Raw genomic sequence first — 19,921 nt, 5'->3', positions numbered from 1 at the left:
ACATGCAACAATCAGGTGCTTAATAGCTGCTTCAACATGAAAAGTACAACTGATTGGTGCTCTCAACCAGCCATGATATTCTAAAGGAAGAGAAATGAGAAAAGAATGGCTCTGAAAACAGCTCAGAGAATTTACCTAAAGCCCATTTTTTCTGAAACAGTTTCCCAGCTCAGCATCATGTCACAGGCTCCAAACGGTGCAGACCTAACGCAAGGATGGGAGTGCAGAGACACGCGATCCTGCTGCATCCCCACCGCACAGCAGAGGCAGAATCTGCCTGCAGCACGGCTGACAGCCTTGCTTTACATTTCAGCTGGACTCGTAACAAAAAGCCCAAGGCAGACAGATACAGCTGCACACCTCAGCGCCAGACTTGCAGGACATGCATGAACACACAGGTAACTCCAAGGGAAGCATATTATTCCTCTAACCATTTGCCGAGCTGCAATGTAACGCTGCAGCTGGTGAAAGCTCAGCTCTTCCCTGGTCTAGACAGCAATATGGGGAGGAATAGCCAAGCCCTCTTCCTGGACATCTTTAAACCAGTGCTCGGTGCCTTCCTTAGATATATACAGCACACCCTTTGAGCTAGCTGGAATTCGTCCCTTACCTTCTCAGCACAGAGATCTGCTTCCCTTTCTTGGCATATATAATCTTACCTCGTGGGTACATGTTCTGATCTCATCTCATAAATCAGCGCAGGTATGCTGCAGGAAGGGGAGGCCACAGGCACAAACAAATAACAATTCAAACAGAAGCGATAACACATGCRAAGGACACTTCCCCAATTTATTCCCTCTTTAGTACTAGTGGGGGGTTTATTCATAAGCCCCTGCAGCTCAAGTGGGTCCTGCGTGTAAGCACAGGAAAACATAATATTCTGCCACTGCAGCTCCAATGGCCGCAGAGGAACTTTGCCCAATTTCACAAGTTTTCAATCTAGTCATCCAGCCTGGAGAGCGGTGAGAAAGRAAACGCAGCCCTTGTGCAAGCGCCCTTGTGCACGGCGGCGCCTTCCCCTCGCATTTGCCCTTCTTGGCAAGCTGTCCTCAGGGGAGGAGGGAGCTGCAGGAGTAGGGCTGGACGCGGCGCAGGGCAGGATGGAGGGCACCACGCGCACGGTGCACACCCGTATGTGTGAGCAAAGACAGGATGCTCACGGTGCTGACGGTACAGCCAGGGGCTCCACTAAAAATAAGGAGGGAGCGTGCCTAAGTAGCAGAGGGGGGTTTGCAGCTCAGGACTGCAGAGCCCGGGCAGGGAAGACGGCCTGGGACTGCAAGCCAGGGCAGCAGGATATTAGCAGGATTAGAGCTGTTGTGCGTTTTCTGGCAGCTGACACATTGAGTTGCAGAGGCTAATGGCAGCGTAGTCCAGCAGCGTGCAAGGGGGGCAGGAGCTGGGGAGAGCAGGAAGGAAAACACAAACGTATGCTTGCCCCCAGGGGTGAAYGGCCAAGGAACAGTAGCAGCAGTGTGCTGAGCTGGAACGGGGTGGGAACCACGGGGCACGGCGTGCCGTGCACAGGACCGAAATGCCTCAGCCAGCCTGCACAGAGGGCAGCCCCTGCGGAGCAAGCAGGACACACTAAACAGCCACGACCCAGGCGGGTAGACGCAGGCTCCCATTCACTCCCAAGACCGTAACCACGGTGGGAGCACGGCAGGCTGGAGCGTGATCGGCTGCAAGGCCTTTTTTCCTGTACCAGCCATGTGTCAACTGCTTAAGGCGAGTTCCCACCGCTCTGGGTTTGGCAAGGAGAGCTGGCAGGTGCCCAGGCCTGGCTCGGGGCCCGGCCAGGGCGATGTTGGTGCGGAGGAGGCATTGCTCAGCTTTGCAGCCCGCTCCTCCGGGCGTCCRAGCAAAACCCTGTCCAGCAACGCTCCGCGCAATCCTGCCCGGCACACTCACCTCGTACTCCTGGGAGAACTTCAGCCCGTCGTTGGCCTTCAGCCGGTCGATGTTGTCAGCGAGGTCGGTCACTGGGATGGGAGGGTGATCGCGCATGCCTGCCAGGGGAGACAAGGAGGCAAGAGGGAGAGGGGGAGGGAAATGGTTACAGCTCTGCACGCCCAGGGAAGGCTCGACAACAGCATGTGCACGGCAAACCCGAAAGGTGGGTGCAAGGTGGACACGTGTGACGACGTGAAGCGCTGGGCGGAATGGATGGAAAGTTGGCGAGACCACATGGCATGCTGCACGCGCTCTCAGAGCACACGGTTCGGTGAAACAAAAAGAACGGAGATGTGCGAATGTGCATGACCGGGTGAGCATGCTCGGACAGTACAGCAACCGGGCGCACAGCAGGCCACACGGTGGGCAGGGGCTCGGGGAAGCCCCGACGGAAATGGGCCGAGGAGATGTTGTCARTGTGCTTGCCGGGGCTCCCACACAGGCTGAAGTTGAACACCTCGATTCTCTGGCGCTCTTTTCCCCAGGGGCTGAGGCCAATCCTCTGATTTATCCCTAACAGCTATGTTAGCCAAAACGAAACTCCTTGAGACCTGTGCCAAGTTTCTGTGGCATATGCACASTTTTTTGGTAGGCAGGCACCGTGCCCCTGTCTCCTGCGGGGGTTCCAAAAACACAGCAAGGTCCCTGGGTCGGAGATTGCTCGATGTTCCCAGAGCTAAGGAGCAGCTGTGCCCATTGCTGCGTAACTCAGCACTTCTCAGTGGGGCTTAGGAGAACGAGCTGGCTCTGGGGTCCAAAAATGCAGCTCCACTAGGCTGGCTAGCGCGAGCCACCATGCATAGTGACATGCCCAGCRTCAGCTCCTGGGAGAGCTGCTGGGATGCAGCTCAAGCTGCGGCAGAAGCCCTGCCCTGCCTAACGCGGGATGCATGGTCAGGCCTTGCCAGGAGGCTTGTCTCGGGCATGGCAGGACCCCTGTCCCGCTGTGGGGCCCAGAAGAGGGGACCCTCCTGAACCCATGCAGGGACATGGTACTGCAAGAGGGCGCACGCGAGACAAGGAAGGAGCCCTGCTGGGACTGGAGCCCTGGGATTCAGGGCTCAAATGTTGCAACCCCTTTCCCTGAAGCCGTGATGGGGAATGGGCAGGAACGTGTCTGTGAAACATCTCATCCAAAGTCTGGCTCACGCAAACCCCCAGGCTCGTGACTCCATCGGCTGTTCTGTGGGTTTCCCAGAAACCCATGTGGGTAATAATGATTATTAATAGGCAGAAGCTGTTGATTCACACCCAGGGAGACAGGCTGGAGCACGGCCAGGAGCTTCTCAATTGCTCAGGAGCTTGAACAGTGCCACAGATGGCAGTGATGGTCCGCTGAGGTGATGGAGCAGTCCCCAGGCTGGGTATGTGCATTTTACACAGCAGTGACAAGTCATTAGGTGATAACATGGAAGTGTCACTGCACATTACACCGCAGCCGCTGCACAGCAGGGCTCCTAACACCTCTGCCAAAAACACCTGCCATCACTGCATAAAGGCCAGATCGGATCCAACACACACCTTGTCCTTCTACCACTTGACAGTACAGAGCYACCCACTGACTGCTTGAGAGCACAGGGACAGACGAGGTGGGAAATATCTCTTTTCTGCCTTGTGCGGGAATCTTCCTGCTAACGATCTTCTGCTTGCCACCTCATCCACCAGGATCCCAGGGGTGGCTGAGCAGGCCCACAGACATCTCTGCACACTTTGCTCATCGGTGCCAGGGCTCCAGAGGCTGTAATTCAGGAGCAGCCTTTGCAATGTAGAGCCATTACTGATGAGCAATTAAACTGGAGAATAGTGTGAAGCCAAGGCAGAAGTGTGGGGCTRGAAGAAGGAAAAGACTGGAACACAACCACGCTATGTGATTTATCTGACTCCCAGTGTGGTCAMCTATGAAGCACTAAGAGCCACGGACTGCAGCAGAGCTGCAGACATGTATTTCTACTGAGAAATGCAAGGGTCTTCCTCCAAAATTCAGTTTTGCTCATCAAGGGGAGTGTTGCAGCAAACGAGCTGCAAGAGCAGAAGGGGAGGAGAGGGAGAAAGACGCAGTTGATAATCCAATATGGTGACCCTGGGACAGCAGCCACAAACAGTGCGGGTGAAGACAGAGGGGAGCTGTGCACGCTACCAGGACTTCCACAGGTCTTCCAACCACTCCGGCGAGAGAAGAGCAAGCTCTCCACTAGCTGGGAGAGCTCGGAGGTCTCAGGAACACTGCAAAACTGCAGACTACAAAGCCCTTGGCTCTGTCCCTGGGGYGCGAAAGCATCTATCCTACATACTTCCCCAATTCCTGCGTGCAGACACACAGACCCCTTGTAGAGAAGTCAGGAGGACACACTTCTATGGCTGTTTGAGAATGAACCTGAGGCTCACAATACAAAGAAGAGTCCTGGTACTACTCCATCCAAGACCAGCATCCCCTCTTCCAAACCCACAGAGGTGACCCAACCTCTGTGGGAAGCTGGTCTGCCTGAAGCAGAAGGAGCGTTCAACCTCTGGGTCCCAGAGCACCCTTCAATCTGTCCAGGAGGACTTTTAGCTGCCCCCCACCCCCAGGATAGTCAAGGTTATCCACCCCCATGCTGGGCCAGCTGCAGGCCTGTGCCACGGCAGGGCCTGGCATGCAGCTGTGCGAGAGGCAGGAGGCTGCAGAGCAGGTGAAGGGCTGCAGCAGGAGCCTCCTGGCAGCTCAGCACCCAGCTGGTTTCCTTTAGCACGGTGCTGCTGTGAACTGCTGTCGTGCTGTGCAAACAGTACCCCAGCTTGGCCTGTGTGGGGCCCACACATCATGTCAGAAAGTGAAATCACTGCCGTTCTAGATTGCTGTGAGTGAGGGTGACCTTCATGACATTGGAACAAAAATTACAGAGACGAGAAAGAAAGGRAGAGAGAAAGAAAAAGCAAAAAGTGTCAAAGATAAATACAGGAGTTAAAACTAACTTGAAATATTCGGGCAACTGGGGACACTGGAACCTGCAAAGAAAAGAAACGGGGCAAGAACAGAAATCCCATTAGCCTTTAGTCATCATTGCAGAGGTTCAGAAATGGAAAGACAAAGAGATGGAGATGCAAAGGAAAGCACCATCTGCCACAGCACCGGGAGCCTCCCTCCTGCACCGGACTGGCTGCCGCCTCCAGGGTCTGCTCTGCCGCTGGCCGTTACGCAGCGGGCTTTCAGCTCCGGCCAGCGCGCTCCCCTGAAGCTGACAAACCAGTGGAGATGCAGCTACGAGCAGGGCAGCGAATGAATCGTCCGTCGCTTGTGACGCCACGAGCTAACGCTGCTCGCTGCTACCCACAGCCCCTGCCCAAACGGAGGCCAGCAAAGGGGCGTGGATGGTAAGTGCTGGGGAAACCTGCGCTGTTTTGTGGCCGGGAAGACTACCTACCCCCAGCAACCTCTTCTGAGAGCCCCAGAGCCCCTGGCCTGCTTGCAGCGCACTAGCAGAGTAGAGCACATGCGCCTCGCTTCCTGGTGTACGTGAACACTGCCCAGTCGCTGGTCCTCTCAGTGGCTTGGCAAACCAGCACAGCAGTACYGAGAGGTGGACAGTGGTGGAAATGACCCCTCTCTGAAGTAAGAACCACAAAACCGAGAAAGCTCAGTAACACCAACCCAATTAATAACGCATTAAATAAGGTTTCCCTGCTCAGCAGACTCCAGCAGGGAGACCGGCTACCTAACTGTGCTGGCTGGTGGCCAGCAGCTCTTGTCCACGTGCCTACGCAGTACTGCCGTGGCCAGGTGACAGGAGCAGCAGCATGGGAGCTCCGGCCCACTGGGCTGGATGGCTTCAGTGCCTCCTCGTTAATCAGTACGAGCTTGTCAGGAGCTGGACATGACACTTGCTTCAGACCCACAACGCTTCACTAGTGATGTGTGTGTGCGCATGGGGGGCAGCAAGAGGGGACATGCTGCTGCCACRTGGTGAAGAATCATCAGCTAGCTGTGACAACAAGCTCAGCAGCAGAGCATCCGAGGGGACCGTAGCCATCGCTGGTGAACTGGGCTCTTTGGCTTGTCTGGGTGTCTCCAGACAGCTCTGCAAACTTATCAAATTAGCCAGTGTCTTTGGCTTATCCTGTGACACAGAAAGGAAATGAAAACATCCTGGGCCTTCCTCCTCCTCGGCTGCAGCTCCCGAGCCTCAGCTGCAGCGAGGGATGCCCTCACTGCAAGCACCCCARGCGCCTGTTGGGGAGCAGTACAGGTGTGTGCCTGACTGTCACACTCCCCTGCGTGCTGCGACCGACCAGCGTGCAGCAAGGATGGCTCTCGTGTTGCTGGGCAGTGGGACATGCCACAGGCTGGTCCCAGTGCACAGGCACCTTGGAGCAGCCCCATTCAACACCTCTCTCCGCCTCTGGGAGCAGCAGGCTGCAGCTGGCTGCGTGTGACCCCCTCGGCTAACGCTGCACCCAGCGATCTGCTAGTTCAGACGTTCCTCCAGCACAAGCTCCTTCCTTGCTCCCCACAGCATTTTYCTCCCACACCGCAATCTCATGCCAGCTCATTTTATACCCTGTTGATGTGCCAGGCATGCTGACAACTACCAGGTTGTTGCTGCATCCCACCCATGAGATCTGGTGTGTAGACCTGCGGAGGTCCTGCCTGGAAGATGCCCTCACTGGGGGTGCCCTGGCAGCTGCTCTGCCACTGACCAGGGCAGCCCACCCCACAGCAGCCAGGGTGAACGGCTGGTTCTCCCCACCCTCCTGCCCACACACAATGGGTTTACATCAGAAAACGGCCCCTTCAAAACTCTCCTTTTAGATGAAGCTCTTAGATGAATGAGCAGCAGGAGGAAAAGGAAAGTAGGTTACAGTCCAGGAGGAGCTGCAAGTTAGAAGAGAGCTGTAAGTGCCCCAGTTACTGCTGAGCTGCCCCACCATCACAAAAGCCTAAGCGTTCCTCCACTTAATGTAGGACTTGCGGCTCTCTGAAAGGCTCCCAACAAGCCCAGGTGAGCCGGTCTCTGACCGCTACCATGACAGGCGCTGTGTTTCCAGCACCGTCACAGACTATGGACACAAAACAGCAGCAGAAGACCTTTCTGCAGCGGCAAGTTCAGCTGCCTCCGCCGGCTAGCGAGCCAGCTCATACCCACGGCACCACAGGGCAGCGTGGGCATGACCGAGACGCTCAGCAGCGAGCAGCTGCGTGCAGAAAGCAAGGGCTGTTACTATACTGTTGTCCTCTGCTCTGAGACCACTGCAACCAGCTGCCTCTTTCACTGGGCCCAGCACTGACGGGGGGAGCAGCCCAGGCTGCCCTCCCTCCCTGCCTAGCTGAGCCGAACCAGGCAGGCTGCACACTGAAGACCCAGAATGGGACATCCTGGGTGCCGAAGGCTCCCTGCACCTCCCTGGTCTCTCTGGTTGCTGCCCCTGAGATAGCACTTAGCGCYGAGCCCGGCACGGGCTCCGGCCCCAGCAGCGCAGAGCCTGGCAGCAGCGCGTGCCCCTAGGTTCTCCTGTGTGCACGCTGCTCCCGGCTCGTGCTGCAGAAGTGCCCGGCCGCGTGCCCCCTCAGCAGGCGAAGGGCCCCAACACACGAGGCTGCTGCTTCCAGGCCCTGTGCGGCCCCACGTACCTGCCCTAACAGCGTCAGGGAAGAAGGGCTCGCAGGTCGGAGCGGGGACACCTGGGCAGCCTTGACCTAAGCCTCCGGCCACGCCATCGTGACCGAGAAAGCGCTGAGCTGCGGCRGGAGAGGAGGGCTGCGACTGCCGCAGGCAAGGGGACCTGGTGATGGGGATCCACCAAGGGGACCGGGGGAGGTGCTCCCTACCTGGAGTCTGGTAATTGAGCCGCCGCATCTCGACCGGGTCGGAGGAGTGGGCCAGGAGTGAGTCCTTCAGGCCGATGGAGTGCTCGTCCTTGGAGGAGGGCGAGTGCGCCCTTTTTCTGGGGACAGAGGGGACAAGGCAGCCGGTGAGTTCCAGCAAGGCCCCGTGGCGGCTCGCGCGTGCCCAGACCCATTGCGGCAGCTTGTGCCGGCAGCATCCCCAACAGCAGGATCAGGGAGCTGGGGGGCCAGCCATAGCGGAGGCCTCTCCTGCACCCCAGACACCCAGCTCCACCACGCACTGCCCAGGATGCTGGTCAAGTCGCATCCTCTTCAGTCCCTCTGGTTTCCCATCTATGAAACAGGAAGGATCATACTAAAGTGATGACAGAGGTTTGATTAGTGAGACACTTTGAAATAATAATATTTACTAGAGAAAAAGCAGATAGACACAAGAACTTATTTCCTCTTACTCTCTCTAGGAACTATTTCCTGCAGTGGAAGGATATAATCAATTTTTTTCAAGTATTAAAAATATTTAAATATAGAAAGCTATAATATAATAGTGTAAAGGCTCTTCAGGGTGTGTTTTATTGGGCCATTAATACATGTCTTGAATGGTTGAAGGCACCCAAGGCGTGTATTAATGGAACAATAAAACACACTGTTGTCTCTTCATGCTATATTTATGCCTACAGCAATGCCACCACCTCAGGCTCTTGCTGGAAATTCACAGGCAAGGCAGGGACAGATCCAATCAAAAAGTGGACAAGAGAATATTAAGGAAAATCTAATACTGCAAGAAGGGTTTCTAGTGATTCTCTAAGTCCCACTTCTTGCTCTACGTTACAAGTATGCTGCATGTTCCCATGTAGTACAATGGGGGTGCTGGGCAGCGGCAGCAGCAGCAGAGGGGCTGCTGTCTTTTGCAGGATATGATGCTAGAACTATCTTGCAAGGAGTAAAGCAGGGGCACCCTCCTCCTCGAGCCTGTGCCGATCCCGATGCTTTGCCAGGGCGCTGAGCACGCAGCAATACCCAGAGACTTTGTATTTGTGCAACAGCCCCAAATGGGTTTTGCCTGGTGGTGACCCCTTGTGTTGATCTCACATCTTCTGTAAGAGAGGGAGGGAACTGCATCTCTGCCAGTTTGCACAAATTCTCATGTGCTTACCATCCTGCAAATCGCAACAGTCAGTCTCTGCTTTCTGCTCTGTTGTGAGGCATTTCAAAGCATCCTGAAGAGTTGTTGTGTTCTGCATAGAAGCAGCCACATCTCAGGATCATGGGTGACCCTGAGCCACACAAGATCAGAAACACTCCGCACAGGCRCAGGGCATTATCACTACCACAGGGAGCTGTGCACACTGTTGCTGGCACTGATGCTTAGAAATTAAGTGAAATTTGGTGCATAAATCACAGCRAGTGAAACCTGTGTTCCCTCTGAGGCTCAGACTGTGAGCAAGCTCTGTCTGTAGCCAGTGGAGTATCAAACACTGGAGCTGATCAGTGGGGAAGACCAGCTTGTGAGTCTTTTGCTACTCTGAGTCATCTAACTGTCTCAGAAGCCTTCTAGCTGCCCGGGCTGAGACAAAAGAGCTCWAGGACTCAGAGTACTGATAGAAAGAAAGAAAAATAAATGGCAAACAAACAAAGCACTGTTCCTCCTCTCAGGAGCGTGGCAGGATGTGCCATGTGCAACTGTGTGCCAGCTCCTCAGCCCTGGAGGAAGGTGATCCAGCTTTCCCAGGGAAGGGCCACAGCAGATAATTAATGTTTGTCTCTCTCATTAGCTTTGTCAGGGCCACTGTTAAACAAAACCAGACCCTCCTGATCTCAAACTATTACTGCTCTTCAGGATCAACTCATTCCCATTGTAGATGTGAAGCTGTAAATATGCTGCACAATTATCYTTGGAAGAAAATCCCTCCAAAGAGAAGCTGGGCAGTAAAAAGGCATAGGATAACACAGCATTGCTCTTAGCATGCAGGTGGTGCTAGAAGTATTGAGCGGATATGCTGTTGCTGCATGGGCTAGGATGCAGCAGGGACATAGAAGTCAGGTGCCAAGCATGGTGGGCTGGTGCTACTTCCTTGTGCTCATCCCACGTTAAGTCTCTGCGACAAAGCAAAGCTAAGCCAAGCTGGAAACAGCATCTGAGGGACTCAGGTACAGACAGACTGGGGAAGATGGGGATGAGGCTGTTTTCTCTCCTTAGAGCCAAGCAAGCATCTTGCTTCTTACAATTGCCTGGTATTTCCTTAAAAATTCCTTACTATAAACTGATGGCACCTGCATTCTTGACTAAACAGCTCACAGTCTGAGGATACAAAGAAACACCTGTAACTGCTGGTGCTTTCATTTCCAGATTTTTAATTTAATTGCAAAAACAATCTGGAAYATCTTCATGTTGGAACTGTCTCCTAAAGAGCTGCAAGAGCCTGACAATTAATAGGAGGCTGATGCCTTTGAGGAAACAAAGTCTTTGTAAACCCCCAGGGCTGGCATGCCCCACACCCCCAAAAACAAAGATGCCCCTTGCTAGCTTGAGGCTTGAAACAGGCTGGTAATTTTAGCAAAACAAGAAGATAAAATGGATTCCTACCTTTCTTGTTTACTAGATCCAGAGAAGAGCAGAAACAGAAGAAAGGAGATGATCACTGACACAGAAAGGCACTGACTGCACATGCACAGCAGAGCTCCATTTAATCAGACAACAAAGCCAGCTCCCTTCCCCAAGCTACAAATACATATGTAAATAGAAAGTCCAGGAGGAGCAGAACCTCAGAGCTGAGCTGATAGAGAATATGACCTACTGTAATTGAACAGGCTACGAGAACACACGCAAATGCAACCTGCAGCTCRTCGTGAAGACTGACATTAGTTTCATACTACAGTTACAGCTCTAGCAGGACTGCTCCTTAAGCATAAGTGGACGGTTGCTCCAGCAGGGAGCATGGAGTGGCGATGGCTTGCCCCATCATGCTCCTGACTCCGTAGCCAGGACTGAGAGGTCTCAAGAGGAGAGCTCCTACTTGGATTTCAGCTCGTCATGTCCCATTCTCACCACCAAGACCATGTTCCCCTAATCAAAATTCTTAGCAGTGGGAACACCTGCCAGAGACAGAGCAAGAAATTTCAGCAGGGAGCTGGTACTGCAGACTTCCCTGGGGCTGCAAATCCAAACTGTAAGACCAGAGAGCGGTCAGATTGCCTTTAGGGACAAAGCAGTTCTCCTCTGTCCAGCTGCTCAGCTAGTTTCCAGAATTCACAGTAGCTCTGTATCCTGGGGCTGATATTGTCTTCTGCATATCCATGCCTTCTGCTCTTTTTATAAAGCAGCCTTTTGCCATGTCAAATAGAGACCCTCCTCCACCCTACAACCATCAAGAACCATCTACTAGAGTACGCCATAACCACAGGCTGGAAGGAGAGTCTTGAAGGTGCTACCACCTGTAGTACTCGTGCACTAGAGCTCTACTGCAGCACACTGGACTGGATCTCACCTTTTGAAGAGGAGTATAGCAATGACAATGATGATGATTAGTATCACAGCCAGGACGGGTCCCATCACCCATAGCATCTCTGGCTCATCCTGCTGCTTTGCAGAAGCCACTTCCATCACAATCTCATCTGAGTAGGGGCTGGCTGCATACCTCTTCTGAAGGGCACAGGCAGGAGAAGGGAAAGAAAAAAAACAAATGTCCATTAGGCTAAAGCACCAGCCACATCCCCGAATGGCAGAGGTTTCCCCCTGCCTCTGGCTAGCAGGGAATGATCATGCCTCTCAAATCCAGGCAGCACACAAAGGGATCTGTTCTCCTTCAGCAGCAGCAAAGGTCACACTGCAGAAATGGTCTCTTCCGCTGTGAAACATTCCCACTGACAGCAACTTTCTGGCTAGCAGAGCTGCTAAGAGCCGCTTGCCAGACCTGGATTTACTTGGAGCCAAATCACAAGCTTTCACATCCCAACCAATTGCACAGTGGGGCTGGCTGATGATTCCTATGTGGTGTGTAATACCTGCTGTGCTGATACCAACACATCTCTCCAGGACCGGGCTATATTAGGAAAACCCCTGCTGGGCTAGGCAGTTTTCTTAAAGGACTGAAATGACAGGAAAGTTTTCTTCCTGATGTCTCAGACCTGATAAACAGACCTTGGAAAGGGCCTCATGCTCACAGATTCCCTTCCAGAGACTTTTGCAATCTGGCATCACAGTGATTTATAACCTGAAGGGATAGCTTTCTAGCCCCACCTGTAAGACAGGATTAGCAGAGACCTAAACCCTTCCTGCAGAAAATGACATTGCACCTGGCTGTTACTCTGCTGTTGCTAAGGCTTCTGTAGCTGTGCTGTCCCTTCGCAGCTCAGCCTTGCTGGGTCAGAAGGGTTAAATACTGCTAAAAGAAATCCCTTCCCCCTGCTAGAGAGGGCCAGATCCGTATCAGTTCAGTGCCTGTAGCTTTTCGAGCAGCACCTGCTGGCCTGCAGTAGGGAACTAGAAACATTCTGCTCTTGCCGTAGAAAGTTTYGCTCACTGCAGAGAGGTGCCTGTGGGTCTATAAATTGCTTGCTTTAAGGTCAGAGTTTAAACACACACTTCAAGTCTGTGTGCATGTGAGAGGAAGAAAGGGAAAACTCAAGCGTGCTGGTGTCCCACAGACGCATGCCTTGATCTTCTCTCACAGGTGCCCTTGATCCTAGCCAGCCTGGTTTCAAGCATGTGTGGACTGCAGACAGTGCTCTTATCTGCGACATCCTTCTGGCAGCAGGCACTGGTGCAGCATCCTGGCTGCTCTCCTCAGATTTATCAGCGGTCCAAGATGCCACTGGCCAGGGGGCTGTGGCTACTTTAGCCGTGAAACCTTTTAGCCTGCTTAGAGGCTAAATATACTTGTGGGCTCCTGATTGAGCTTTGCTCCTGGAGAAAGTCTGTGTGGGGCCCCTGCAACCCACAGGCCTATTCTTGTGCACCCCCTGCTCTAACAACAGGGCAGAGAAGCAGCTACAGCACTGCTTGAGCATGGTAGCGATACAAAGATGTTATACCCATGGTGAAAGGGTTGGGCAGAAGGTCTGGGGCTCCTCTTCGTATGGGCAAGCAGTTACTCAGAGAGGAATGCACACAGGCTTTCCCACGGCCGCCCAGAAGGGTCAGGCTGCATTTGGGAGGARGGAAGGACCATGCTGATCTGTGCAGCAAGGTAACACACGTTCACCTCAAAAGCTTTTAGCAAGGGGCCAAGATTCGTATTTTTGCAGAAGCACTYTGGAAATGCCTCCTTCCAAGAGAAAGCAGAAGCACAAGAGATCAGAAGGTCTATTACCTCAATGGCATTTCCAATGTCAAACTGTGAGCTGCGAGGCGCCCCTGCCCTCGGGGATGGTGCTGAAACCACACTCCCTTTTGCCTTTGAAAAATGGCTATGTTACACTTGCTTGCTGACACTAGAGACAGCAAGAAATTTAAGAGGAGCTGAGTGGAGGAGATGGTGCGCAGCTCTGGACAGATTGCCTCACACTTTAAATGAAAATGGGTGTGATGCCTCGGGGAATGCAGAAAGGTGGCAGCTAGCAGCAGGGCGTGATAATTTTGCTTGCTGGAGGGCTGTGGTGGGTCTGTGTCAGGGAGGAGCTGATGTTAGCCTGGGATCATTTAGCCGAGGTCACCTCTTCAAGACAGGGAATGCCAAGATAGCACATCCCGAGGCCTCTGCCTTGCCTTGTTGTTAATCCGTGACTCTCCCTCCCTCATCAGTGTGCACACCTTGCCACAGCAGCACTCGTGCTGAATGAGTAATGAAGAGTGTGACCAGCCCTAATGAGCCATTACAAGCAAATGAGGCCGAGGAAGGAAACTGCAGCTTCGAAGCTGAGCAAAGGGGCCCGTGCATCTCTGTTATTTCCATTTACACACTAGCTGCTGTTACTGCCACCACCACTCCTGCCCTCCCTGTTTATGGCTGGACACGGATGCACAAGTCTCGCTGTGCTGCTCCCTGCTTACTGCATCAGCTATTGCCTTCCCCCTCACGTGTCCAGGCCCCACGTGCTTGGTGACACGCTGCCGACAAATGCATGGCCCATTTCCCTCCAGCGAGGAGAGACACAGGAGTGAGAATCCCTGTGCAGCAGGCACTTACACAGCTTTGCCATGCTGTCAACAAGCTGCAAYGGGAACAGATTCACTTTGCCGTACGTCAACTGAAAGCGAGATTCTGGTCAGACAAGCGACTGTAAAGGCAGGCTTGTAGAGAGAACATCCTGTTCACTGCAATATCTCAGCAACCACTGCACAGGATAGGATTTCGAGGGGCTGTTTTCCACARTCATTTAATTTGAACCAAAGTGGCTCTAGAAAGTATTGCACACCAAGCATGTGTTGAGCTCTGCTCTGGGAACAGCCACAGCTGAGCTCGTGCAGAACATGTGTGCTAACATTGCTTTCCACTCTCATCTGTTATGTCAAACATACATGCCATTTCCTTCCAAAAACACCATCTATCAAGTCAACTCCCACAGACACCTCATCTTGCTGACACCAGTTACGCAGCCTCACTCTCTTCTCTTTGGAGAAAACTCAATCATAYTGGCTCGCAGCAATTTTCACCCTCCCTGCACTGAGCCCACCCCACCTCTGCCAGCAAAGACTATGCTCCCCCCAGCAAGAAGTCCTTACYGTGTCTCCGTCCTCCAGTGAGGCCAGCACAAAACAGCGATAACTCAGGTCTTCAGATAGGGGCTTGTTGTAGAAACCTTTGTAGTTCTTCTCATCCCCCAGTGTGAAGGTCTCAGGCAACACGTCCACTTGAGCAGCAATGTAGGGTTTGAGCCTGTCTGCTTGGCGCCGCTGGCGCCTGCTCTGACTCCCTTGGCTTATGGCTTCCAGCAGCTGAGGACAGAAAAGGTGCATCACCATCACTTCGCCCTGCGCGTGACACTGTCTTATGCTCAGACATCCACAGGGCGCCACCTTAGAGGCTCAAAAATAAGGAAAAGGCAAGCGAGCCCCAGAGCTGCCTGTGTCTGTGCTCCGACTCGGAAGGCATCTCTAACGCAGGTCCCCTCCCAGCGCCACCTGCTCCCCTTTCTGACCGTGCACCTAGCCGGGACGCTGCACTGCCGACTTCGTGACCACTGCCGCAGCAATGACCTGAGGCAAGGCAGCCATACGTTACCTTACCCTGCACAGGGCTCAGCCGGGCGGAGGGGGAGCGGGGGGAGACACTGGGTTTGATTCGGACRCGGTGGCACAAAGAAAGCAGGGGGACGCGTGCCTGTTGAGGCATGGCAGGGGCACCCGGGTGGGCACCCACGCGGCACGCGCCTCCGCCTCCAGCTTCGAGACGCTCCCGAGCTGCTGCRCTGATGCAGCAAATTTTCGGGCTGAGACAGGCTGGCTGTGCCGCTCGGGGTTCAGGCGCCCCAACGGGCCGCGAGGGAACCCCAGGCCACGCTCCGCGGTACGGGCAGCGACTCGCACTCCCTGCGGCCACTGGGCACGAGTTACAGCCGACACTGATGTATAGGGAAAAAGTGACATTTGCTGTGTCTTTCCCTTCTGTCAGTGCCTCAATATTTCACCTGCTGCTGGGTTGCAGGCAGGGCTTTGTGTAAATCACACAGAGCAATAACAGATTTCATGGGATGTTCAGAGTAAAAATGGCAAATTTCATAGTCAGCTGCAAATTCATGAAAAAGGATACAAACACACAAAAATTCAATTACACTGCTAAGAAAGGCTCTCGGATGTTTAAAGATGTTTTTCTAATGAATGAAAACGAACATCAGGCTTGGAACAGAAATTCTAATTTAAAATGAAGGAGGAGGCATGAAATACATTTCACAGAAGAAGGGAACGGTGAAGCATTGTCAGGGCAGACAGGGAACGTCAGAGCGACGGTGGGGCTGGGGACAGCGATATTTGCACAGAGCCGCACTGCTGAGCTCCCTCCCATCYGGACGGGAGAAGCTGGATAAGGCTCGCTCCCTCCAAGAGTCCACCCCTGCCCTCTTAAGGAGCCTCACACAGGAAAAGCTGTGGCTTATCACTGCAAAATCACGAAAAAATAGATGGAAAAATTTCAGTTTCACAAATATCCTTAGAGTCACAGGAGAAGAAGGCAGGAAGATACTCCACGGGCTTTGCTCCCTACACACACTGCTTGTAGCTTGGCTGAAATGACATTTAGGCTCTTTGGGGCAGAAARCGTAGCTACGTGTGCACGGGTCCATGGCACAAACCAGGTAGGGCTCCAGCAGTGATCAATGCTGCTGGGTGCTATTGCCACCTATTTACGAAACACACATCAAGAAATGACATCACGGGAACGCTTGGTTTGTAAAGCTCAGACCCTCAAAAATTAGAAAGTGTCAGAAGTAATATTGCCTGTGCAAAATTAATTCAGCCATCTTATTTATGTGTGTTGTGTTACAATCCTTGGCTACACGGTCACACACTATCTTTTCTCTAACTCCCCTGCTTTGTTCAATACACAGGACAGAYAGTGCTTAATCAGAGCAGCTATTCCGTATTTTGTTTTCTTCTTCGCATTATGCAGCCCCAGGCCTTGTTTATTGCTTACTATTCAAACACAGCTCTGAAGACAAAATTAATAATTTCCTCGTGGGCTTTTCTATGGTGCTGATCACTATAATATTACGAGTGCTTTGCAAACATTAACGATCTTATCTTCCAAACACCCGTATGAGGTGAGATGAAAGCAATTATCCTCATTTTACAGATGGAAAACAGAGGCGTAGGGACATTAATGTAAAAAATGTCCACTAATTTTGAATGTCAAATTGAAAAACCATCAGCTTGTTTTGTTTTTAAAGAAAACTTAGCATTTTTCATACCACTGAATATTTCCAGCAGAACTCCTATTCACTTCATCTGCATCTAAGGATGCTTAAGTTTTGCAAATAAGGCTCCAGGATCTCAAACTGAGGACATGCACATCAGTTGGCTGCTAATGAAAATTTTGTTTTAAATCATTTCTGCAGGACCACAGAGAGACGAGGTGAAACAACTGGAGACAGAAGCCAGTTCTCTGGATAGCTTTCAAGTACCTAATGCTCAAAACTAAACCATCCATTCTCATCCCACTCTTCTCTTTCTTGTGACATCTTCCAACTTCTGCAAAGAAATGACCTACAGGTGATGGCTCTCCATTACTCAGTTCTGCCTCACACGTAGAACATACCTGCTTGTACACAGAGTGAGGATGGAACCCCATAGAAAAGACTGTGCAATCATGTAATTAAAGATTTACGATAAACAAGGGCTGACTTGCAGCTTCCAGCACTTGGTAATTTCTGAGTGCTTCAAGTTTGCAACTCTGCTCTCTTAATGGACCTTCCTGCATGTGATTTCTTGGAATTGTTCCTTACTAGTTTGTGGGGAGGGGCAAGATGAAGAAGCCCAGAAAATCCCCTGCATGGAATTCACCCGACACCCACAGATGTACTATGCTGTTGGTGCTCAGAGGACTCCTGCTCAGGCAGGCTGCATCTTGGAATGAATGGGCTGCTCAACATTCAAAGCCTTTAACAAGCATGTGTGAAGGGAGCTTTGCGGATGTTCAAAACTTGGTGGGTTTTGGCAGAATCCAAAGTGACCTCCTTATCAAACTGGAGGCCTGGGTCCTACCCATGGAGAGGAAAAGCTTCCTGACAAAACCACTTAATAAGTTGAAAACTGGCTTTCTCTCTGAGCCTGTTTTCACAATCAGCTGAGTTGCTTCAGATGAAAAGGGCTCAGAGCTACAAGACTCTTAAGTATGATTTTCTAACGGGCATGTTCTTGGTGGTGGCACCTTCCTCACTTGACTCCAGACTCCCTCCTACAYGTTGTCACCAGCCAAGCAAGGCCGAGTATTCACTGCATGTCTCACAGCCCCGTCTTGGACATCCAGTCTGCACAGACATCACTGAATCTGTACTGTTCCCAGGTGGCCTGGGCAAAGCATACCAGGCAACCTCGGAGGGACTTCCACCTTCCACTAAGCAGCTACTACAGACTCCTACCTGGTCCAGCTCCATCTCATCAGGTGTCCGCCACCGAGCAGTTGGGCTGCTGGTGCTCTGATCTGCCGGCACAACCACGATGTAGTACCACCTGGGAAGGAAGCAAAGATCAGGGAATGGCTTAAGCTCTAGACCCTAAGTCATCTCTCTGAAATGTCACCAAATAACATGTGCCATGTGCCTTCCCAAGGAACACCTGCTCCTCTTCCTGCCCTCTAAACAGCAAARGGGTTCAGTAAATAAGAGGTCAGTTTTCCAGCTGCACCAAAGAAAAGAACATCCCCATTAGCACTCATTAGCTTAATGACAGTCTGCAGACTGTGCTCCAGAGGGTGGTGTAGGARCTGCGAGAAGGACATTTATATAATCGGATTGTAGCAAGAGCCCTGAGGGAATTCTGCTTCAGTGCAAGGATACCACAGCAACGAATAYGACTTCCACAAACTCGCTTTTTTAATCTCCTTGAGGCTTTAGGCATTATTTATTTAAAGGATATTATACAGTGTCAGAGAAAGTCCTCCTGATCCTCAACCGTGTTTTTGCTGGTAGCGTCTGGAGTATACCCATCAGGACGAGGGCAAACTGTCACAGAATTGTCTTAATTTTATTGCACCTAAATATTTGCTCAGAAAGAGCCAGCGGCGTGATCCCATGTTACAGATAAACGCCTGGCTCTGTATTGCTGCTCTGAAATTCACTCCTGGGTTACAAAACCCACAGGTTGGCACAGGCCAGCCCTGTGCCATTCCTGCCTCCATCCCCCGCCTTGCTTTTGCCACCCTTGGGCAGCACCTACCTAACYGGCACAGTAGTCTGGACTTTGGGAAGGGCGAGCGTGAACTTTCCTTCCTGKATGTACTTATTTGTGGCGATGGGTTTGCTTTGCAAGACGTCAGGCGCGGTGCGGATTGARACGAGGTGCTGAAGCCCCCCAGCGCTGCTTCCGCGGTTCATTAGCACAAAAGAATAGTCTGTGTCCGGCTGGAGGTCGCTTATGAGTTTCTTCATCGAGTGGCCGTCCACCTCCACACTCTGGCTGTTGTAGAGAATCTGAAATGGGAAAAGGACAGGCTCATGCAGCAGATAGCTGCTGCTGAAAACTAACGCTCAAAATAGCAGCACTGGAGAGGAGAGTTTGGCTCTGGGCCCTCCCTCAGGTGGTTYGGCTAACGTGCACTCCACAAACAGCCATAAATCTTTAGTTAAAGAAGAGCAAACTGCAGCAGAGGGCCGAGCCATGCTCGCTGTGCCTCGCAGCGACGCGGCACCGCGAAGGTCGTTGCTGTGAACCCCGCGGCTGGAGGCAGGCGCGCGCGGGGCCGAGCTGCGTGCAGCTCCCGGCAGCCCACGGTTCGGGGAGGAATCCAGATGGCCGTGCTTCACCCTCGCAAGCAGACGAATGGGCCTGCCTCGCGGGGCTGCAGCACACAATATGCTTTTGGTGTAAAATCCCATCTGCTTTGAACGGGTGTCGCTCCCGCATCCACCAGCTGATGCACAGTTACTGCCGAACACCCCCCGCCCGGAGAGGCAACCGGAGGGATTACGCRCCTCGCCAGCGGATCGCACGCAGAGCTCCCCAATCCACATCCCCAAACTGCGCCTCCACAAGCGTGACGCTCATCCATGCCCGCGTACCCGAGAGCTGTGCATCGGCTCTCCCCCCGGCTGCAGCACGCTCGTGGCCACGGGCTGCTGTGGCCCAGCCTTCAGCAATGCCTCTCTAAAGCCCAAAACCCCAGGAGAGGGAGACAAACAGGGCAAGAAAAACTGGGGAGACCAGTGGTTGCAGCCCAGCTGCGACAAACTAGCACACTTCTTGCCCCTTGGTGACCATCCAGCATGGCAGGAGAGAACCCGATTCCTAACGGAGGCTGCAGAGATGCAACATGCCAGGAGTTAGTTGCAGGAGCAAGTTAATTCATAGCACCAAACACATGACCCAGGCAGAGATCAYGCAGTAAAAATGTGCTCTTTCCAACAGCAGACTTGGAAGATGGAAGACACCTCCATGAAAGAAAWATCCCTTGAAGTAAAACAAATCTTTCACCACCTGGGCCTGTTGTTCAGGCTGATGCAGGCAGCACAGGAAGCACCAAACCCTCTATCCAGCTCACCTTCTTAGCAGGTGGCAGA

The 19,921-nt window shown here is 52.6% G+C and overlaps 1 protein-coding gene across 5 annotated transcripts in view; it reads right to left on the bottom strand.

Annotated features, from left to right (window-relative positions):
- Positions 1 to 19,921, bottom strand: part of PTPRF (protein tyrosine phosphatase receptor type F) — a 381,001-nt gene that overhangs the window by 25,716 nt on the left and 335,364 nt on the right. For 4 of the 5 annotated variants that reach the window (XM_085298209.1, XM_085298207.1, XM_085298210.1 and 1 more), the window contains 7 exons: positions 18,582 to 18,835; positions 17,786 to 17,876; positions 14,436 to 14,648; positions 11,260 to 11,414; positions 7,757 to 7,872; positions 4,906 to 4,938; positions 1,912 to 2,009 (listed from right to left, as the gene is read on the bottom strand). In XM_085298209.1, coding sequence (XP_085154335.1) covers positions 1,912 to 2,009; positions 4,906 to 4,938; positions 7,757 to 7,872; positions 11,260 to 11,414; positions 14,436 to 14,648; positions 17,786 to 17,876; positions 18,582 to 18,835 — 960 coding nt within the window. The remainder of the gene's footprint in view (positions 1 to 1,911; positions 2,010 to 4,905; positions 4,939 to 7,756; positions 7,873 to 11,259; positions 11,415 to 14,435; positions 14,649 to 17,785; positions 17,877 to 18,581; positions 18,836 to 19,921) is intronic. The other variant, XM_085298211.1, reaches the window with a different exon arrangement.

Source organism: Rhea americana, unplaced genomic scaffold, assembly GCF_003343005.1.
Source record: "Rhea americana isolate MKP2758 unplaced genomic scaffold, rheAme1 scaffold_136, whole genome shotgun sequence".
In the NCBI taxonomy this organism is placed as follows: Eukaryota; Metazoa; Chordata; class Aves; order Rheiformes; family Rheidae; genus Rhea; species Rhea americana.
This window is presented reverse-complemented; position numbering and strand designations above follow the sequence as displayed.